General features: G+C 39.0%; 1 protein-coding gene across 5 annotated transcripts in view; it reads right to left on the reverse strand.

Annotated features, from left to right (window-relative positions):
* Positions 1-17,037, reverse strand: part of rasgrf2a (Ras protein-specific guanine nucleotide-releasing factor 2a) — a 70,127-nt gene that overhangs the window by 4,413 nt on the left and 48,677 nt on the right. For 3 of the 5 annotated variants that reach the window (XM_036140630.1, XM_036140628.1, XM_036140631.1), the window contains 6 exons: positions 16,650-16,756; positions 5,741-5,853; positions 5,152-5,212; positions 5,040-5,069; positions 4,738-4,841; positions 3,191-3,275 (listed from right to left, as the gene is read on the reverse strand). In XM_036140630.1, the coding sequence (XP_035996523.1) occupies positions 3,191-3,275; positions 4,738-4,841; positions 5,040-5,069; positions 5,152-5,212; positions 5,741-5,853; positions 16,650-16,756 (500 nt within the window). The remainder of the gene's footprint in view (positions 1-3,190; positions 3,276-4,737; positions 4,842-5,039; positions 5,070-5,151; positions 5,213-5,740; positions 5,854-16,649; positions 16,757-17,037) is intronic. The other 2 variants (XM_036140632.1, XM_036140629.1) reach the window with 1 other exon arrangement.

Consider the following 17,037-nt stretch of genomic DNA (forward strand, 5'->3'; position numbering starts at 1 on the left):
AATAAGACACACTGATTACCCCATAAACATTTTTTGTTAAAAATACTTCTACAAATCTAGGTTAAAGTTGGTAGCTATGGTAAATTAACTGAACTTAGGTAGCACTGTTAGGTCAGATGGCCCACTCAAACACAACTTTTTGTTTGTTACATGATGACTCTCCCTCTGAGCCAACAGCTGACCATGTTCGGTCTGAACAGAAAACTCCTTCTACGTACTTTTAGATTTGTTCTTTAAGAAGTCTGAAAGCAGATCTGTTTCAGACATTAATAACAAGCCCCCAAACAAGAAGGGCTCCTGCTTAGTAACTCTAGATGATGGCAGTGTCTTTACTAGATGAGCTACACAATCGCATCAAAAATAACAGAAGTGCAGCGTTCATAAACGTATTGTCATTGCAATAGATTTAATGACTGTTTTAGCAAATATAAATTAGAATTAGATTAGATATTCTGTCATCTCTCTGTTACACTTTTTATAACTTAGTCACAGAGGTGCTGTCACTCTATGAAAATGTAGTATTTCTGGTTAGAAATTGCTAATCTTGTGGAACTACTAATTTTTCCCCCTTCATAATAATGAAAGGAACTTCATCTCAGGTATCAGGAAAGTGTCTTGTCAGAGGGCAGCCTGTACAGCTTTTTTGTAAACCTTCTAATTTTTTGTTCAGAGTCTAAGCTTAGGCCATACTTACACCAGGCAGGTCTCTTTGGTTTGAAACTAGACAAAATATATAAGTTTAAAGGAGCAATAAGCAATAAGGACACCTAGTGGTTCAAATTCAAATTCCATGTTTGCAGACTGCTGTTTTTTTGCCAAGATAAAATATCAAATGCTGCACTCTGTTTTAGCAACCCTGGGAACTCTCATATGATTGGCTCAGGAACCATGATGTAAATACAAGCTACACATTGCACCAAAGTAGTACCTCTGATTTTAAAAGGAAAAAAACTTGACTAAGAGATTGTTGATGGAGAGGACCGATTGTTACTTCCATCCAATGATAATGATTTTAGTAAATTTTAGAGTAAATGTCTTACTTATTGCTCCTTAATATCAGGGTTAACTAAAGACAGACCATTGACCTGTGTCTAAATGAGATCTTGTAGACTGAAATCAGGTCTGTTGCTTAGTGGGTAATTCCTACTCTGCTATCAAGCACTTTGGATCAGCTTCATGTTTCTGTTATTGTATCTCCTGAGAGTTTATGGAACACAACAGATTGCATGATTCCCAATAATGCGATCAGTTTACAAAAAATGTTAGGGTCAGCACCTCAGTATAATATGGCACAACACAACACCCATCCATTTTCTAACATGTCTATCCCTTGTGGGGTCGCGAGGGGTGCTAGTGCCTATCTCCAGCTAAGGAGAATTTAGAGAGGCCAATTAACCTAACAGTCATGTTTTTTGGACTGTGGGAGGAGGCTGGAGTACCTAGAGAGAACCCACACATGCACAGGGAAAACATACAAACTCCATGCCTTCTTGCTGCATGGCAACAGTGCCACCCACTGCTCCACTGTGTAGCCTGGCACACAACATATCTGCCTAAATCCAACAGTATATGAAAACTGATGTCCAAGATATATTTATGCTGTAAAACACAACTTTACATTCTCAATGTATTACATTCTTAATGATGCAAGATATTTCGCTATATTGGCAACATCACAAAGTTATGTAGAACTTATAAGTTGATAGTTGTGTTGCAGATGTGTTTTAAAGCTTGGCACTTAACACAGAGTAGTTTACTCCATTTTCAAGCAAAGTTCACTCTGTTCACATTTCAATAGAATCTATTTTCAAATAAGCTTTGTTATTCCATAATTTGGCCACTAGAAACTTACACCAGCTGTAAAGCAGGGGGCTCTTCACTATACAGCTTTGCTACTGGTGTTACCAGAAAGGATATTATAGTTTGAAGAAAGTGGGAGAAATTAATTTGATTTCACCAACTAGAGATAGAAAAATTATACACATTCGAAGTTTGATCACAAACTTACAACATATCTGCCATATAATACAGAACCTCTCTTTTTTAGGATGCTTGTATTGAACAGCAAAGCGTGATCCGAGTTAAAAAATAATCCACAATTTCACAAATGTATTATTTACTTTTAGTTTAGAACGTACATTCGTTTCTGAATCATGAATGTAAAGTAATTAAAGGGGACATATGCTTTTTAATGCCTTAATTTTTACACTGAAATCATTCAGTTATGTTCTCTATAAACTGGATCTGCAAAGCTTTGGTCTGAATTCATCTTTATATTTGCCCCTCAGCCCCTGTTTTTACCCCTGCTCTGAGGTGTGTCTGAGAGCAACTCGTTTCGGTGCTGTCTCTTTAAATGCAAAGGCAGCACTTCACACCCCGCCCCACCCTAGGTTGCAGAGAGATCCACACCACCCTGTTCGGCCATTTTTTAGTATGCTGGGAGATGGTGTAATGATTTGTGTGGGTTAATACACCCAACATTTTCACTGATCCACCTGTAGCTTCCGCATCTTTCAGCTTGGACTGCAAAACTGTAGTGAAAAAACAAAAAATTGGGATTTTTAGTCTTTTGTGGATTTGCAAAATTCTTTAGCAGCCCTCGAACAAATGCTGTAACGTAATTGTTCAAAAAAAAAGTAATAGAGAATAGAGAAAACTGAACTGTTTGAAAACTATGACCCAATCAGAACATAAAGTTATCTACACAGCTCCTGGGCACACTAAGTTCAAATTTTCTGCATTCCTAGAGACTCCAAGTGCACAAAATCTTTTATTTAAGAGCTGAAAATCTGAATTTTGAGTGGTATTTTGCCTTTAAACCAAGGACCTAATGATGGTGGATTTTGTTGACACGCCATATAAAGACCACGTTCAGGGTTTTATCGTCAGCTTTGAGTGGGTTCATTATTCTCTTGCTAGTCTCCCTGCACTCTTCCTTAGCTTTGGCAACAAAATATATATTATCTGCTCAGTTTGCAGTTGTTCTCTCCATGCTCCTCAGTGAAACATAATCTTGCTTCATGGTGAATTTAAAATGGTTGCCTTGTGGTTTGGTTTTCTACCATTATTACACTATTAAATGCATGGTTTAAAAAAGTTCTTCAATTGGTTCTAAACGAGTCTAGAATAAAACCAGTCAGACCGATGAGACATCCAATATACTGTTACACACCAACATTCTTGTTCTTACATCATTAAAGTGCTGGCTGGTCTTCATGATGTATGGAGTTCTTTCGGTCTTGTCCACCTTCATCCAGCCCTGACCCAAGAACTCCCTGAAAGGGCACACAGAGTGGGACAGTAAATCATTTTAAGAAGAACTTACAAATGTACTTCTGTTCCTTGATGTTTTTTCACATGGTGAAGCAGTACATAAATGTGAAACTGGATAAAAGGAATACGTGGTTTTCATTTTGTTACAAATAAAAATCAAAAACGTGTAATGTGCATTTGAGTTCAGCCTCTGTAATTCAACACTTGTAAAACCACCTTACGTTACCATCCCAGCTGCAAATATTTTCCGGTTTGTTTCTACCAACTTTGCACGTCAACTGAGATGTTTGTCCACTTAGTAAAATAACTTAAACTCAAACAATTTTTTTTGTCATGTCTCAGATTCTAAGTTGGATTTAGGGTGATGGGCAGAGTTAGTTTTCTGCCACGCATAGCTTTTTTCATGCAAATCAAAAAGTCTAACCTGACCAAGACAACTTTCTCATCCCTTTTCACTGTTCCTGGCTGTGCTCTTGTCCAGGCAATATCAAAAACTGGACTAAAATATTTACTCTTCTTCTTTTTCTTCCAGCTTTTCCCTTACAGGGGTTACCACAGCGAGTGAACTGGATGAGGCGGGGACTAGAATTGCCTCTGAATGGACAGTGCAGTGAATGGATCACTGGCAGCCCATATGAGCTTTGTTATTTTTCTGTGTGAGGTATGTCATGTATGGCGTTAATGTATGTGAAGTCAGGAAAATGTGTGTATCTCATGCTCATTGCGTGAGACTTGACAGCTCTGCTATCACACTGTTGCACCTATAAGTACATTTCCATCTCAAACCTTAATCACCCTAACCTGCTGAACATCCTTCCCTTCTCTGTCCCTACTAAAATACTTACTAATTACCAGTGGTGGGCACAGCTAACCAAAAAGTTAGCTTCAGTAACTCATAATCTACAATTATAAATATGAGCTTTACTAAATGATAAATAAGGAAATTTGAAGAAGCTAACGCTAGCTGTTAACCAATGGCCGTCACTTAGTCTGTGTCACAGGCAGAGCTGTCAAGTCTCACGCAGTGGGGGTGAGACACAAGCCTTTTCCTGACGCTGTTAAATAAATCTCACGCCAAACTTTTCATGTAACTTGGCAGCTCTGGTCACACATCTTCAGACAAAAGATGCTTCACGCGCACACATGGCACATGACGGATGTGCGCAATGCTGTATGTTTGAGGGGATAGTTGTTTCTGTTTAGGATAAATTACTTAAATATGTGGGGGTATACTCTGCAGAGATTCTTCGTGAACAACTGCCATTTCAATGCTTTTTTTATCCTAACTTACATGAAATTATCATTCCTTATTGTTTTATGTGTGCACTATTACCCCTTTCAGGCAATGTTGTTTCTACAAGGCTGTCAAATAGGATGCTTGGATTGGGGTCAGACAGAATAGGAAAAAAACTAAAACCTTCTGGGGCTGTTCGAAAGTACAGTAGGTGTTAGCCGTGTACTCACTCATAGGGAATACTCCTGAAAACAATGTAATCCAGCAGTGTGATCTGCTCTGCCATCTCCATGGCCGAGAGGGATTCAAAACACTCGGCTTTAGGACTCTCCGCCTTGATCACACACAGACATATTAGCTTAATGTGTGGGAAACGTAGCATAAAGATCACTAACATCACAAAAAAACTACAGGAAGGATCACCAAAACCAAACACATTTGACTGATGAATGTGGAAGAATTCAAAGTAACAAGAGCTGGTGGATTTTTAAATGGAAAAGAAATTCATCTTCACAGGTATAATTATCCTTACCGCAATGAAATGCAGAAGAGGACAGCTTTTCTGTTTCACAATAAGAAGAAAAGTCATTTCAAAGTATTTGCCTCACTCAAGCCATTCAGTGATGCGTTGCATATATACTGACCATTTGTAGTATGTCCTCTATCCTCAACTGAGCGTCGTCTTGTTCATCCTGAGAAAGGGCACTGCAAAGCAAACTACAGCGTTACAGCTGCAAGTGGTGAAGTTGCTACTATGTTGTGGTGATTTTGAAGGGACATTAAGACAGTGGTTCCCAAAATGTTCTTGGTGGGCCCCCCTGTGATTTAAAAGAAAGTTTTTGCACGCACTCCAATCAATCCTTTCGACAGTTGAACAAAGAAAAGCCAACTGCAGTAAAATATATAACAATAAAATAAACTGCAATCTTCTTTAAATCACAAAATTACCACTTTTAAAGTGCAATTGTTTTAAGTTTAACCGTCTATTCTACTGTGCAATTGAATTCACCATTGTCATCAATATATATTTTTTAAATAACCTCTTAATTTTTCCAGTCCATTTCTACCATGTTCTCTAGCAACTAAACTAATGCAGGGGTCCACCCCACTGCATTAAGACAAGCTATGCATATCTAAACATTTGACTGCAAAACAAATAAAAGAAGTGTATAACACAAAGCTAGAAAGTTATGAAGTGCAGCTTATGGATATGTGGCAGTAAACAGTCTGCACCTTAAAATGTTGGTTGCTGCTTTTCTCTCTTGGGGCAGCAGATCTGGGTCTCGCAGCACCTCCTCCAGCAGACTGAACACCCCTGTCTTCAGCTCACTGTTCATGTCAAAGTCCTGACAGAGAGACAGAGGGAACTATTGTCCATCAGAAAGTTCTGGGTATCATCAACGTCAGAGCAGCCGTACTGCTCTGCTTCATATGGGGGCCTGATCATTTACAATAAAGCCTGGATTGGTAAACTCTGCGAATCTATGACAATCCATGCAAGATCCATCCTGAAAAAATAACGGTGTTAAACTCATCTGGAATAGAAACTAATGAAAAAGTAGGGCAGCTTCATCTATATACAGGTGTTGGTTATATAATTAGAATATCATGAAAAAGTTTTGTTTTGTTTTGTTAATCCATTGAAAAAGTGAAACTTGTATATTATAATTCATTCATTAAACAGAGACTAATGTATTTCAACTGTTTATTTCTTCTAATTTTGATTATTATAACAGACAACTAACGAAAAGCCCAAATTCAGTATCTCAAAAAAATTAGAATAATGTGAAAATGTCCAATATTGAAGACAACTGGTGCCTCCCTCTAATCAGCTAATTAACTCAAAACACCTACAAAGGCCTTTAAATGGTCTCCCAGTCTAGTTCTGTAGGCGACACAATCATAGGGAAAGCTGCTGACTTGACACCATTGACACCTCGCACAAGGAGGGCAAGACTTTCAATTCAATTCAATTCAATTTTATTTATATAGCGCCAAATCATGAAACATGTCATCTCAAGGCACTTTACAAAGTCAAGTTCAATCATATTATACAGATTGGGTCAGATTATACAGATTGGTCAAAAATTTCCTATATAAGGAAACCAGTTGATTGCATCAAAGTCCCGACAAGCAGCATTCACTCCTGGGGAACCGTAGAGCGACAGGAAGAGTCATCTGCATTGTACATGGCTTTGCTGCAATCCCTCATACTGAGCAAGCATGAAGCGACAGTGGGAAGAAAAACCACCCATTAACGGGAAAAAAAACCTCCGGCAGAACCGGGCTCAGTATGAACGGTCATCTGCCTCGACCGACTGGGGTTACAGAAGACAGAACAGAGACACAACAAGAGAAACAAAAAAGCACAGAAGCACACATTGATCTAGTAATCTGTTCTACATTAGATGGTAGTAGCAGGTGAGTCGTCTTCTCTGGATGATGTCAAAGTTAACAGAACGCCAGACCAGGTGTACCTATTATGAAGAAAAAGAGAGAGAGCAAAAGTTAAAGCAGAAATGACAACACATAATGCATAATTGAAGAACAGTAGAACTCAATATAGTGAGAAAATTAGATCCTGATATACTCCAGTAACCTAAGCCTATAGCAGTAAAACTAGCTGAGAGTAACATGAGTCACTAGTTATAATTTTTGTCAAAAAGAAAAGTTTTAAGCCTAGTCTTAAAAGTAGACAGGGTGTCTGCCTCACGGACCAAAACTGGGAGTTGGTTCCACAGGAGAGGAGCCTGATAGCTAAAGGATCTGCCTCCCATTCTACTTTTAGAGACTCTAGGAACCACCAGCAGACCTGCAGTCTGAGAGCGAAGTGCTCTGTTAGGAACATACGGGGTAATCAGAGCTCTGATATATGATGGAGCTTGATTATTAAGGGCTTTATACGTTAGAAGAAGAATTTTAAATTCTATTCTTGATTTAACAGGAAGCCAATGAAGGGAAGCTAAAATTGGAGAAATATGATCCCTCTTGTTGATTTTCATCAGAACTCTTGCTGCAGCATTTTGGATCAGCTGAAGGCTTTGAACTGCATTTTGTGGACTTCCTGATAGTAAAGAATTACAATAGTCCAGCCTTGAAGTAACAAATGCATGGACTAGTTTTTCAGCATCACTCCTGGACAGAATGTTTCTAATTTTGGCGATATTCCGGAGGTGAAAAAAGGAAACTCTGGAAACCTGTTTAATATGGGATTTAAATGACATGTCTTGGTCAAAAATAACACCAAGATTTTTTACTTTATTACCAGAGGCCAGGTTAATGCCACCCAGATTAAGTGATTGGTTAAGAAGTTTATTTTTTGAGGACTCTGGCCCAAAGATTAAAACTTCGGTCTTGTCAGAATTTAGATGCAGGAAATTTAAAGTCATCCAGCTTTTGATGTCATCAAGACATGACTGCAGTCGAAGTAATTGATTGGATTCATCAGGATTTATGGATAAATATATCTGAGTGTCATCAGCATAACAGTGGAAATTAATCCCATGCTGTCTGATAATTTTGCCAATCGGAAGCATATATATAGTAAAGAGAATTGGTCCAAGGACTGAACCCTGTGGTACTCCACAGGTGACCCTAGAGTTTGAGGAAGATTTATTATTAACATGAACAAATTGGAATCTGTCTGACAGATAAGATTTAAACCAGCCTAATGCTTTCCCCTTAATCCCTACAGTATGTTCAAGTCTTTGTAGGAGAATATTGTGATCAACTGTATCAAACGCAGCACTGAGATCTAACAGGACAAGTATAGACACAAGTCCATTATCTGAGGCCATGAGAATATCATTAGTGACCTTCACCAGAGCTGTTTCAGTGCTATGATGAGCTCTGAAGCCTGACTGAAACTCCTCAAGTAGGTCATTACTTTGTAAATGTTCACAAAGTTGATTAGCAACTACTTTCTCAAGAATTTTAGATAAGAAAAGAAGATTAGATATAGGTCTGTAATTTACTAACTCATCTTGATCAAGAGAAGGTTTCTTAAGTAAAGGTTTAATAACAGCTACTTTCAAAACCTGTGGTACATATCCATTTACTAAGGATAGATTAATCATGTCTAAAATAGTGCCACTGATCAAAGGGAATATCTCCTTAAACAACTTGGTTGGGATTGGGTCTAACATACAGGTAGAAGGTTTAGATGAAGCTAAAATTTTAGATAGCTCAGAAAGCTCTACTGCTTCTAAACAGTTCAAACACTGCGCAGATTCTAAAGATTCCTCCAATGCTGCCTCACTTACTGAGGACGAGGTAATCATGTTTGGGAGGATGCCAATTATTTTATTTTTAATGGCATCAATTTTATTTATGAAGAATCCCATAAAATCATTACTACTAAGAGCTAAGGGAATGGATGGATCAACAGAGCTGTGGCTCTGGGTAAGTTTGGCAACTGTACTAAAGAGAAATCTAGGATTATTTTTATTCTCTTCAATTAATGATGAAAAATATGCTACTCTAACTCTGCGGAGGGTCTTGTTATACAACAATAGTCTGTCCCTCCAGATTAAGAAGGATTCCTCTTGGTGTGTAGAGCGCCATTTTCTCTCCAATTTCCTAACATTGTGCTTCAAGGAACGCAGCTCTGAATTAAACCAAGGAGCCAGCTTCCTGTGAATAATCACCTTCTTTTTCAAGGGAGCTACATTGTCTAATGCAGAACGCAATGAGGAAGTCACATTCTTAGCAAAGGTATCGATTTGTGAATGGGAAGAAACAGCAATGCTGCCATCTACAGGGCATTTCTGCAATACTGAGGATATTAAGAAGGGGACAGACTCTTTAAGTTTTGATACAGCATTATCCGATAAAAATCTACTATAATGGAACCCTCTTTTGGGGGTGGAGAATTCAGTTAGATTAAACTCAAATGTTATTAAAAAATGATCAGACAGGACAGGGTTGTGAGAGAATACTGTTAATTCTTCACAATCAATGCCATATGTCAGAACAAGGTCTAAAGTATGGAGCCGAGAGTGCGTCGGTTTATGCACATTTTGAACAAAACCAATTGAATCTAGGATAGTTTTAAAGGCTACACTAAGGTTATCACATTCAGTGTCAACATGGATGTTAAAATCACCCACTATAATAACCTTATCAGTATTTAACACCAAATCAGATAAGAAATCTGACAACTCATCCAAAAACTGAGTGTAAGGGCCTGGTGGACGATACAAAACAACAAACAGAAGAGGTTTTATTGCTTTGCAGTTTGGATGAGGGAAACTGAGGGTTAAATGTTCAAAAGAACTGTAATTATTAATTGGCCTGGGACTAATTAATAAATCAGACTGAAAGATGGTTGCCACTCCTCCTCCTCTTCCCACAGATCTGGGAATGTGGAAATTTGAATAACTGGAGGGGGTTGACTCATTTATACTAACGTAGTCCTCTTGTAGCCAGGTTTCTGTGAGACAAAACAAATCAATCTGATTATCAGAAATCAATTCATTAACTAACAAAGTCTTTGGAGGGAGAGACCTTATATTTAATAGACCACATTTTATTATTTTATTTTTAGGTTCAAGGTGAACCATATTGATTTGTATTAGATTTTTATGATTTGTTCCTTTTAGATCAGTTTTTGATCTGTTAAGTTTTGGCCGTGGGAAAGACACCGTCTCAATAGGATAATGGGTGGGTAACAGTACAGAAGCTGCAGAGAGGTGTGTTAAACTACGGCTCTGCTTCCTGGTCTGGACCCTGGGTTGTCAGCATTTAGGAGAACTAATAAATCCGGCCAGATTCCTAGAAAGAAGAGCAGCACCCTCCAAAGTAGGATGGATGCCGTCTCTCCGGATCAGACCAGGTTTTCCCCAGAAAGTTCTCCAGTTATCAATGTAGCCCACGTCGTTTTCTGGACACCACCTAGACAACCAGCGGTTGAATGATGACATGCGGCTAAACATGTCATCACTGGTCAGATCAGGCAGGGGACCAGAGAAAATTACAGAGTCCGACATAGTTTTAGCAAACTCACAAACCGAAGCAATACCAACTTTGGTGACCTCTGATCGGCGTGACCGGGTGTCATTACCGCCAGCGTGAATAACAATTTTGCGGTATTTACGCTTATCCTTAGCCAGTAGTTTTAGGTAGGATTCTATGTCGCCTGTTCTGGCCCCTGGTAGGCATTTAACTATGGTCCCTGGTTTCTTTAGTGCCACATTTCTCATTATGGAGCTGCCAATAATTAAGGTCGGCTCCTCGGCGAGATTGTCGCTCAGAGGGGAAAATTTATTAGAAACGCAGATGGGTTGGTGGTGATCTGGGGTCTGTAATCTAGAGCTATGCTTCCTACGAACTGTCACCCAGCCAGCCTGGTTACCAGGCTGCTCGGGTGCTACTGCTTTAGGTTCGCTACGTGAAGTTACTCTATGCGGCTCCGCGCTAGCAAAAGAGCGGCTATCAGCTGGTTTTTCAACAGCACGGAGCCGGGTCTCCAATTCTGACACCCTCGCCTCCAAAGCTACAAAAACACTACATTTATTACATGTACCATCATCACTAAAGGAGGCAGAGGAATAACTGAACATCTGACACAGAGAGCAGCAGATAGGAGACTTAGTCAGAGCCGGAGAAGCCATTATGAGGCTAAGGCTTGGCTAGCGCTAGGCTAACGCTAGGCTAAAGCTAGGCTAACGCCCTATTATCACGCCAAAGAACAAACCGTGTGAAACACGAGGAGTTCCCAAACGTGATGAGCAGCCACAGACAATGTTTTAAAAGTGCTTATGTTTGGAAACAGATGTTACAGCAAAGAGGTTTAAAGATAAAAAGCGAGAGAGCCTGGAGCAAAGCTCCGTCGTTCACACAGCAACAACAGGAAGTGACGTAATACGCCTTACCGCAAACAGGAAGTCCGCCCAGCAAAACCACCTGTCAACCTGTCAACTCAATCAAAAACATAATGTGCACAAATGAGGTAATTGCTAAAGAGGCTAGCTGTTCACAGAGCTGTGTCCAAGCACATTAATAGAGGCAAGGAAAATATGTGGTAGAATACAGTGTACAAACAATAGGGATGACAGCACCCTGGAGAGGATTGTGAAACAAACCCATTCAAAAATGTGGGAGAAGATTCACAAAGAATGGACTGAAGTCAGTGCTTCAAGAACCACCACGCACAGACGTATGCAAGACGTGGGTTTCAGCTGTCACAGTCCTCGTGTGAAGCCACTCTTGATCAAGAGACATCATCAGAAGCGTCTCACCTGGGCTAAAGACAGAAAGAACTGGACTGCTGCTGAGTGGTCCAAAGTTCTGTTCTCTGATGAAAGTAAATTTAGCCTTTCCTTTGCAAATCAAGGTCTGGAGTTCCTCCAGACTGATCAGACTACGGCTCCCTGTATTAGGACCCAAAACTCTGATGCCTGTGAGACCCTCACCCCCAAGATGATAAAACCCCAGTGCGTACAGGGCTCGTCTCCTTCAGACGGCGCCAGCCTCCTCACGTTGCAACACGTGCTGTAAACGGTGATCGTTGCTTTGCTGGACAAAGCCAAACATCACCGTTACCCCTTTGGTCATTGGATTGACAGAAGAGGTCCTAGGAATTTAATCTGGTTAAGCGTGCAACCAAGAAAGAACAAGGAGTTTCTTTCCCCTTTTCCGTCAACAGAGGAGGCTGTCTTTTCTGTTTTTGGTTGAGCAGTTCACAAAGATCTCTGAGTCCTCGCACAGGTTGGAGCTATGCATGTCTCCCTCCACTGGACCAGAAAACAACCTCTTTTATTTCTTATATAGAAACCAATCTATGCCTGGGCAGGATTTATTTAGAAAAAGGTTTAATGCTGATGTTTTTACTCCAGAAGGAGTTGTTGAACTGTATTGGAATGTTTTACATGCTGTGACTAATTTCAGGAGATAAGCTGCTTACTGTGTTTTCTTTTATGTAATTACTGTGAAAGCCACCGCGCTGACAGTTGACTATTATTATGGATCTTATTACTAAGAATTATTCTGGTCGTGCCGTTCCATCAGTGCCAGTTCTATTCTGAACTTTTTTGTTAGAATCCCAATCACCTCTTGTTTCCTTTTTCCTGTTCTCTCTCTCTCTTCTGCTGCTTTGGATTTTTGCGTGGATTCTGTTTAAAACGTTCATTGGGTCGCTAATGGCCTTTGTGTCGAGTTTAGCCGCCCCTCGGTGAAACTACGTACTTATGGAGTCTAAACTGTAGCTGTGGTTAGCTCAGGCCTTAAGCTGTAGCCATTTGGATCTGGTAGCTTAGCAGCTAAAGCTAGCTCATTGTAACCTCTCAACATGTAGCAGACCTTACTTAAAGGAAACATCACATCATTTCAGATCCATTTCAATATTTACATCATTTGCTACTGTTTTTAATTGTGATTATTCAATGCTTAATTAAGTAAGGCTTAATTTAAGTTAGAAAATTACTTAAACGTTTCTGCATCCAAGTTTCATAATTTTTATGTTTTACTTTGTTATCTACTTTTCTCTTTTATTTTGTTCTGATATAGTAGATAGTGCGTTCAAGTAGCATTAGCATTAAACAGAATAATTGCTGTTACAGGGAATAATTGGTTTAATAAATCTCAAATGGTTTAACTGTGGTTGTATGTGATCTTTATATCGGTGATCAAATTGTCTCTAAGATTACGAATTATACCTTTTGGACTATAATACGAATATATAAGACATTATTTTCCTTTGTTTGAGGTTAACAAATAATGATTCCATTTTAAAGGTTATTATCATTTACTGGTGGCAAGTCTCCTTCAGTCATACAACTGACAAGACATCCATATTTCATGGTAAATAAATCTAATAATTGCTAGTTATAATCAACCCCGCCTCTCGGCCAGTGAACACTGGAGATAGGCACCAGCAACCCCCGCGACCCCATGAGGGATAGAGCGGGTCAGAAAATTGATGGATGGCTAGTTATAATCTGGGTGCGATTTGCCGGGGGGGATGGGGGAGATTTACCCCCCCGCCCCTCTTTTTGTGACGTCCCCCCTCTGGTCATTCATGTTTTATCCCTGGGGGGGGGATACATTCCTCCCCCCCTCTGGTCTGAATTAAAAAATTTATATAAATTAGGGCTGTCAGTTTTAATGCGTTACACCACAACGGTGACATTTTTTTTTTGTTGCCGTTAGTTGCGCGTCAAAACACACACATCGTTCCCTAAATATCCCTCCGCCATAGGAGCCGACGGTAGTAAAGGCAGACAGAGCAACTCTGCACGTATTTTCTGCAGTTTGCGGTGCAATAACCGGTGATAACTGCTGAAAGTAGATTACATGGTGCAGATCACCATTTTAAGCAGAGATTGGTTCTGAAGATGAGTTTTAAACATGCTGATAACACTGCAGAAACCCAACCCATAAACCGTACTTTAATGCTTATTAATTTGTTTTCTCTGTATTTGACAAACTAAGGCTGAATTACGTTGCCAAACGAAGGACCTGGAGTTACTAAACAGTTGCTAAACAGTCTCATTCAGGGTACTAAGCTCGTGCCCAGTTGCAAGCAAAGTGTAAGACTGGAATGACCTGGAAATTTAAAACCTTTTTCCAGGCTTAAACTCTATGAATATGGATAGAAACAGCAAGCAAAAATATTGTTGTTGGTGTGAAAGCTCAGAATTAGATGTGTGTAAGAGAGAGTGAAAAAACAAACAATAAAACTTATGACTTTATTGAAATGTAAAATTTTTATTAATGCCTAATACCATGTCTATCTTTGTTTAAGAGGGAAAAAAATATATCAGCATGAAAGGTATTTATTTACAAATTTAATTACACATTGTGTAAACATCAGGGCGTCATGATTAGTCATTTAGCCATTATAGTCCAGAGTTTAACATTTGTCACTAGGATGTCTTCATTCCAGTTCTCAAAAGTGCTTGAAAAATAACAAAATAAAAATAGTTTTTGTACAAGCATGTATTTTATTAGGATCATTTATTGCAAAATTGCATATTAAAATGCCCAAACAGGCTATTACACTTTCAGAAATAAAAGGATAAAACATGCAATTAATTTGCAATTAATCTCAAATTAGCTATCGACATTATGTGATTAATCGATTCAAATTCAAATTTTTAATCGTTTGACAGCCCTAATATAAATACATGTCGTGTGTCCTTCACATTTGTTAACTGAATTTTTTGTTGTCTGTTTTTAAAGATTATTAATACGTTTTCTGCTTGAAGCGTTTAAAGTAAACTAATACACACTCCCAAGTCCAAACAGTAGATGGCACAAGTTTAAAAACAATAGTCTAACCTACTGGATCTAGCTATTTACCTGAAAGAGCAGCTGCTAGCTAACCAAGTAATGAATGAGAACGTCTGGCAGCATGAACGTTAAAGTATTTTGTCATATTTCGGCCCGAAAAATCAACAGAAAAAATCAAGAGTAGATGACGGGACGAACAGCCATGGTAATGTTACAGGACAAACTTTGGTGGATGATGAAGATTTGCAGGCAGCGTCACAAGACAAGAAGCAGCAGCAGCCGATTTTTCCACCCTCCCGCCCAGGATAGGTTACATGCTGTCTCGAGCCAGACAGCATGCAGGCCACATATCCTTGTTGTTATGTTCACTTATAAAACACTTGAAATGATCCCTCCCTCTGGTTTTTTTGCAAATCGCACACTGGTTATAATCATTGCTAGCTCTTAATCACAACCATTTGAAATAATTTCTGTTGCTACTTTCCTTTGATTAGAATAACATATTGAGTTATAATATCCAATTATAATTATTAATAGTATTCATAATAAAAAAAGGTTAAACTATACAACAGAGGTTGTAATAAATATTCTAATTTTCTGAGATACTGATACCAACTTTTTCATGATGTATATGAGACATATACACCTGTAATATTCCAGCAACACCCTTCCACTCACCTGATGTTGTGGCACACACAATCTAATCCCCATCTAATCAAGGCTGCCTTGGAGTTATGGAGGAGTCTAAATAATTCAGCAACATATGGGTTGCAACTTAGGGGCTCCATGTAAATCACATACAAACCACTTTTATGGAAATCACACAGTGCTGCTCAAATGTTGCTCCAGTGACCTGATAACAACGGTACTGACAGACGCTCGGATTGTGCTCATAGCGAATGACTCACCTTGGTAAATAAATTCAGATAATTATTTGACCATTTGGGGGCGCTCACTGACTGTGTATAAGGCAGTGAACTTTCAGCCAAGGATGACAACGCAATTATTAAATATAGAAGAATATTTCTAAATCAAACAGGATGATGATATCGCGGCAAAGGCTGGTTTGTCCTTTTTAGTTCTATTCATCTCACTATGCACACATTATTAAAAAATGGAGGGCAGCAAAAGTGACAAATACTTTATAGACGTAACAGGACTTGAAGTTATTACACACGTCAAACAAAATAAACTGTAGATAGAGATTTTGCTCCATGTTTTACATTCAAACGTGTAGAAATTGACTGATTTGGACACCTCAAAACTACAAACAGAGCCTCATCATTTCATTTAGTATCATTACAGCATTATTTTAATGGTAAACAACCAAACCAAATAATTCTCTTTTTAAAAACTTTTTTAATTTTTTATTTTATTTTAATAAAATGTGATTTTGGATGGTCAAAAACAGCTCACACTCTTAAACCAGAGCAGTATTTCTCTCAACCAACCCAAACAAGTTTACTGTTCTGGGCAGCCACATCCAGTAACAAAATTAGCCCCTTATATAATCTTAAATAAAAACCAAAGTTCTCTCTGGCTCCCCGGGGATGAGGCTGACCTTTCTGCATGCCTCCATAGTGGGAAGGACATGCGGAGCAAAGAGCACCTCTGTCAGGGAGCGCAATGACGGGAGAGGAGACGCAGTGAGAGCAAAAGCAACAAGCAGCTTTTTTAGGTGTGCTCCACAAAGGGGGCCGTCTCCTCCAGATACGTGTGAAAATCCCTCTGGAACAGGAGGAAGAATTTTAGCTCTGGTCCTTATAGGCCCTAACTTTTTTTTTTTTGCCAGATTAGCTCATGTTGGAATTAAGATTTTTGCTACCTGATTAAAGTTTTATTTATGTTTGTCATTTCACATTATGTTGAAATGAATTTGAACATGGTAGAGCAGGGCATGGCCTGGACTTACCTGGGAGTGTTTGGAGACCCAGTGCCGCAGCACGTTGAGGACTCTGTTGGTAGCAGCTCTGCGGATGATGAATTCCTTGTCACACGTTTTCTCAGAGTTACTGAAGCCTAAAGGGGAGAAAATACAGTCCAGATTGGGTTAACCAACTTTCTTTGAGAACATTTCTTAAATCCAGACACACATATTGGAAGTATCTATGGTAAAAGGAACTTTAGTTCAGTTTAACACTTGAAGTTCATCAGTTCAACAAACCATGTTTTATACATGCAGCACATTTAAAGAGACAACTGATTACAACAATTTGCGTCAGTGGGTTGGTAAAATAAAAATGACAACAACTAGATTCAGATCACAAAAGAGAGTTTTGCAGAAATAAATGTACTTTGCC

Source organism: Fundulus heteroclitus, chromosome 8 (assembly GCF_011125445.2).
Source record: "Fundulus heteroclitus isolate FHET01 chromosome 8, MU-UCD_Fhet_4.1, whole genome shotgun sequence".
Classification (NCBI taxonomy): domain Eukaryota; kingdom Metazoa; phylum Chordata; class Actinopteri; order Cyprinodontiformes; family Fundulidae; genus Fundulus; species Fundulus heteroclitus.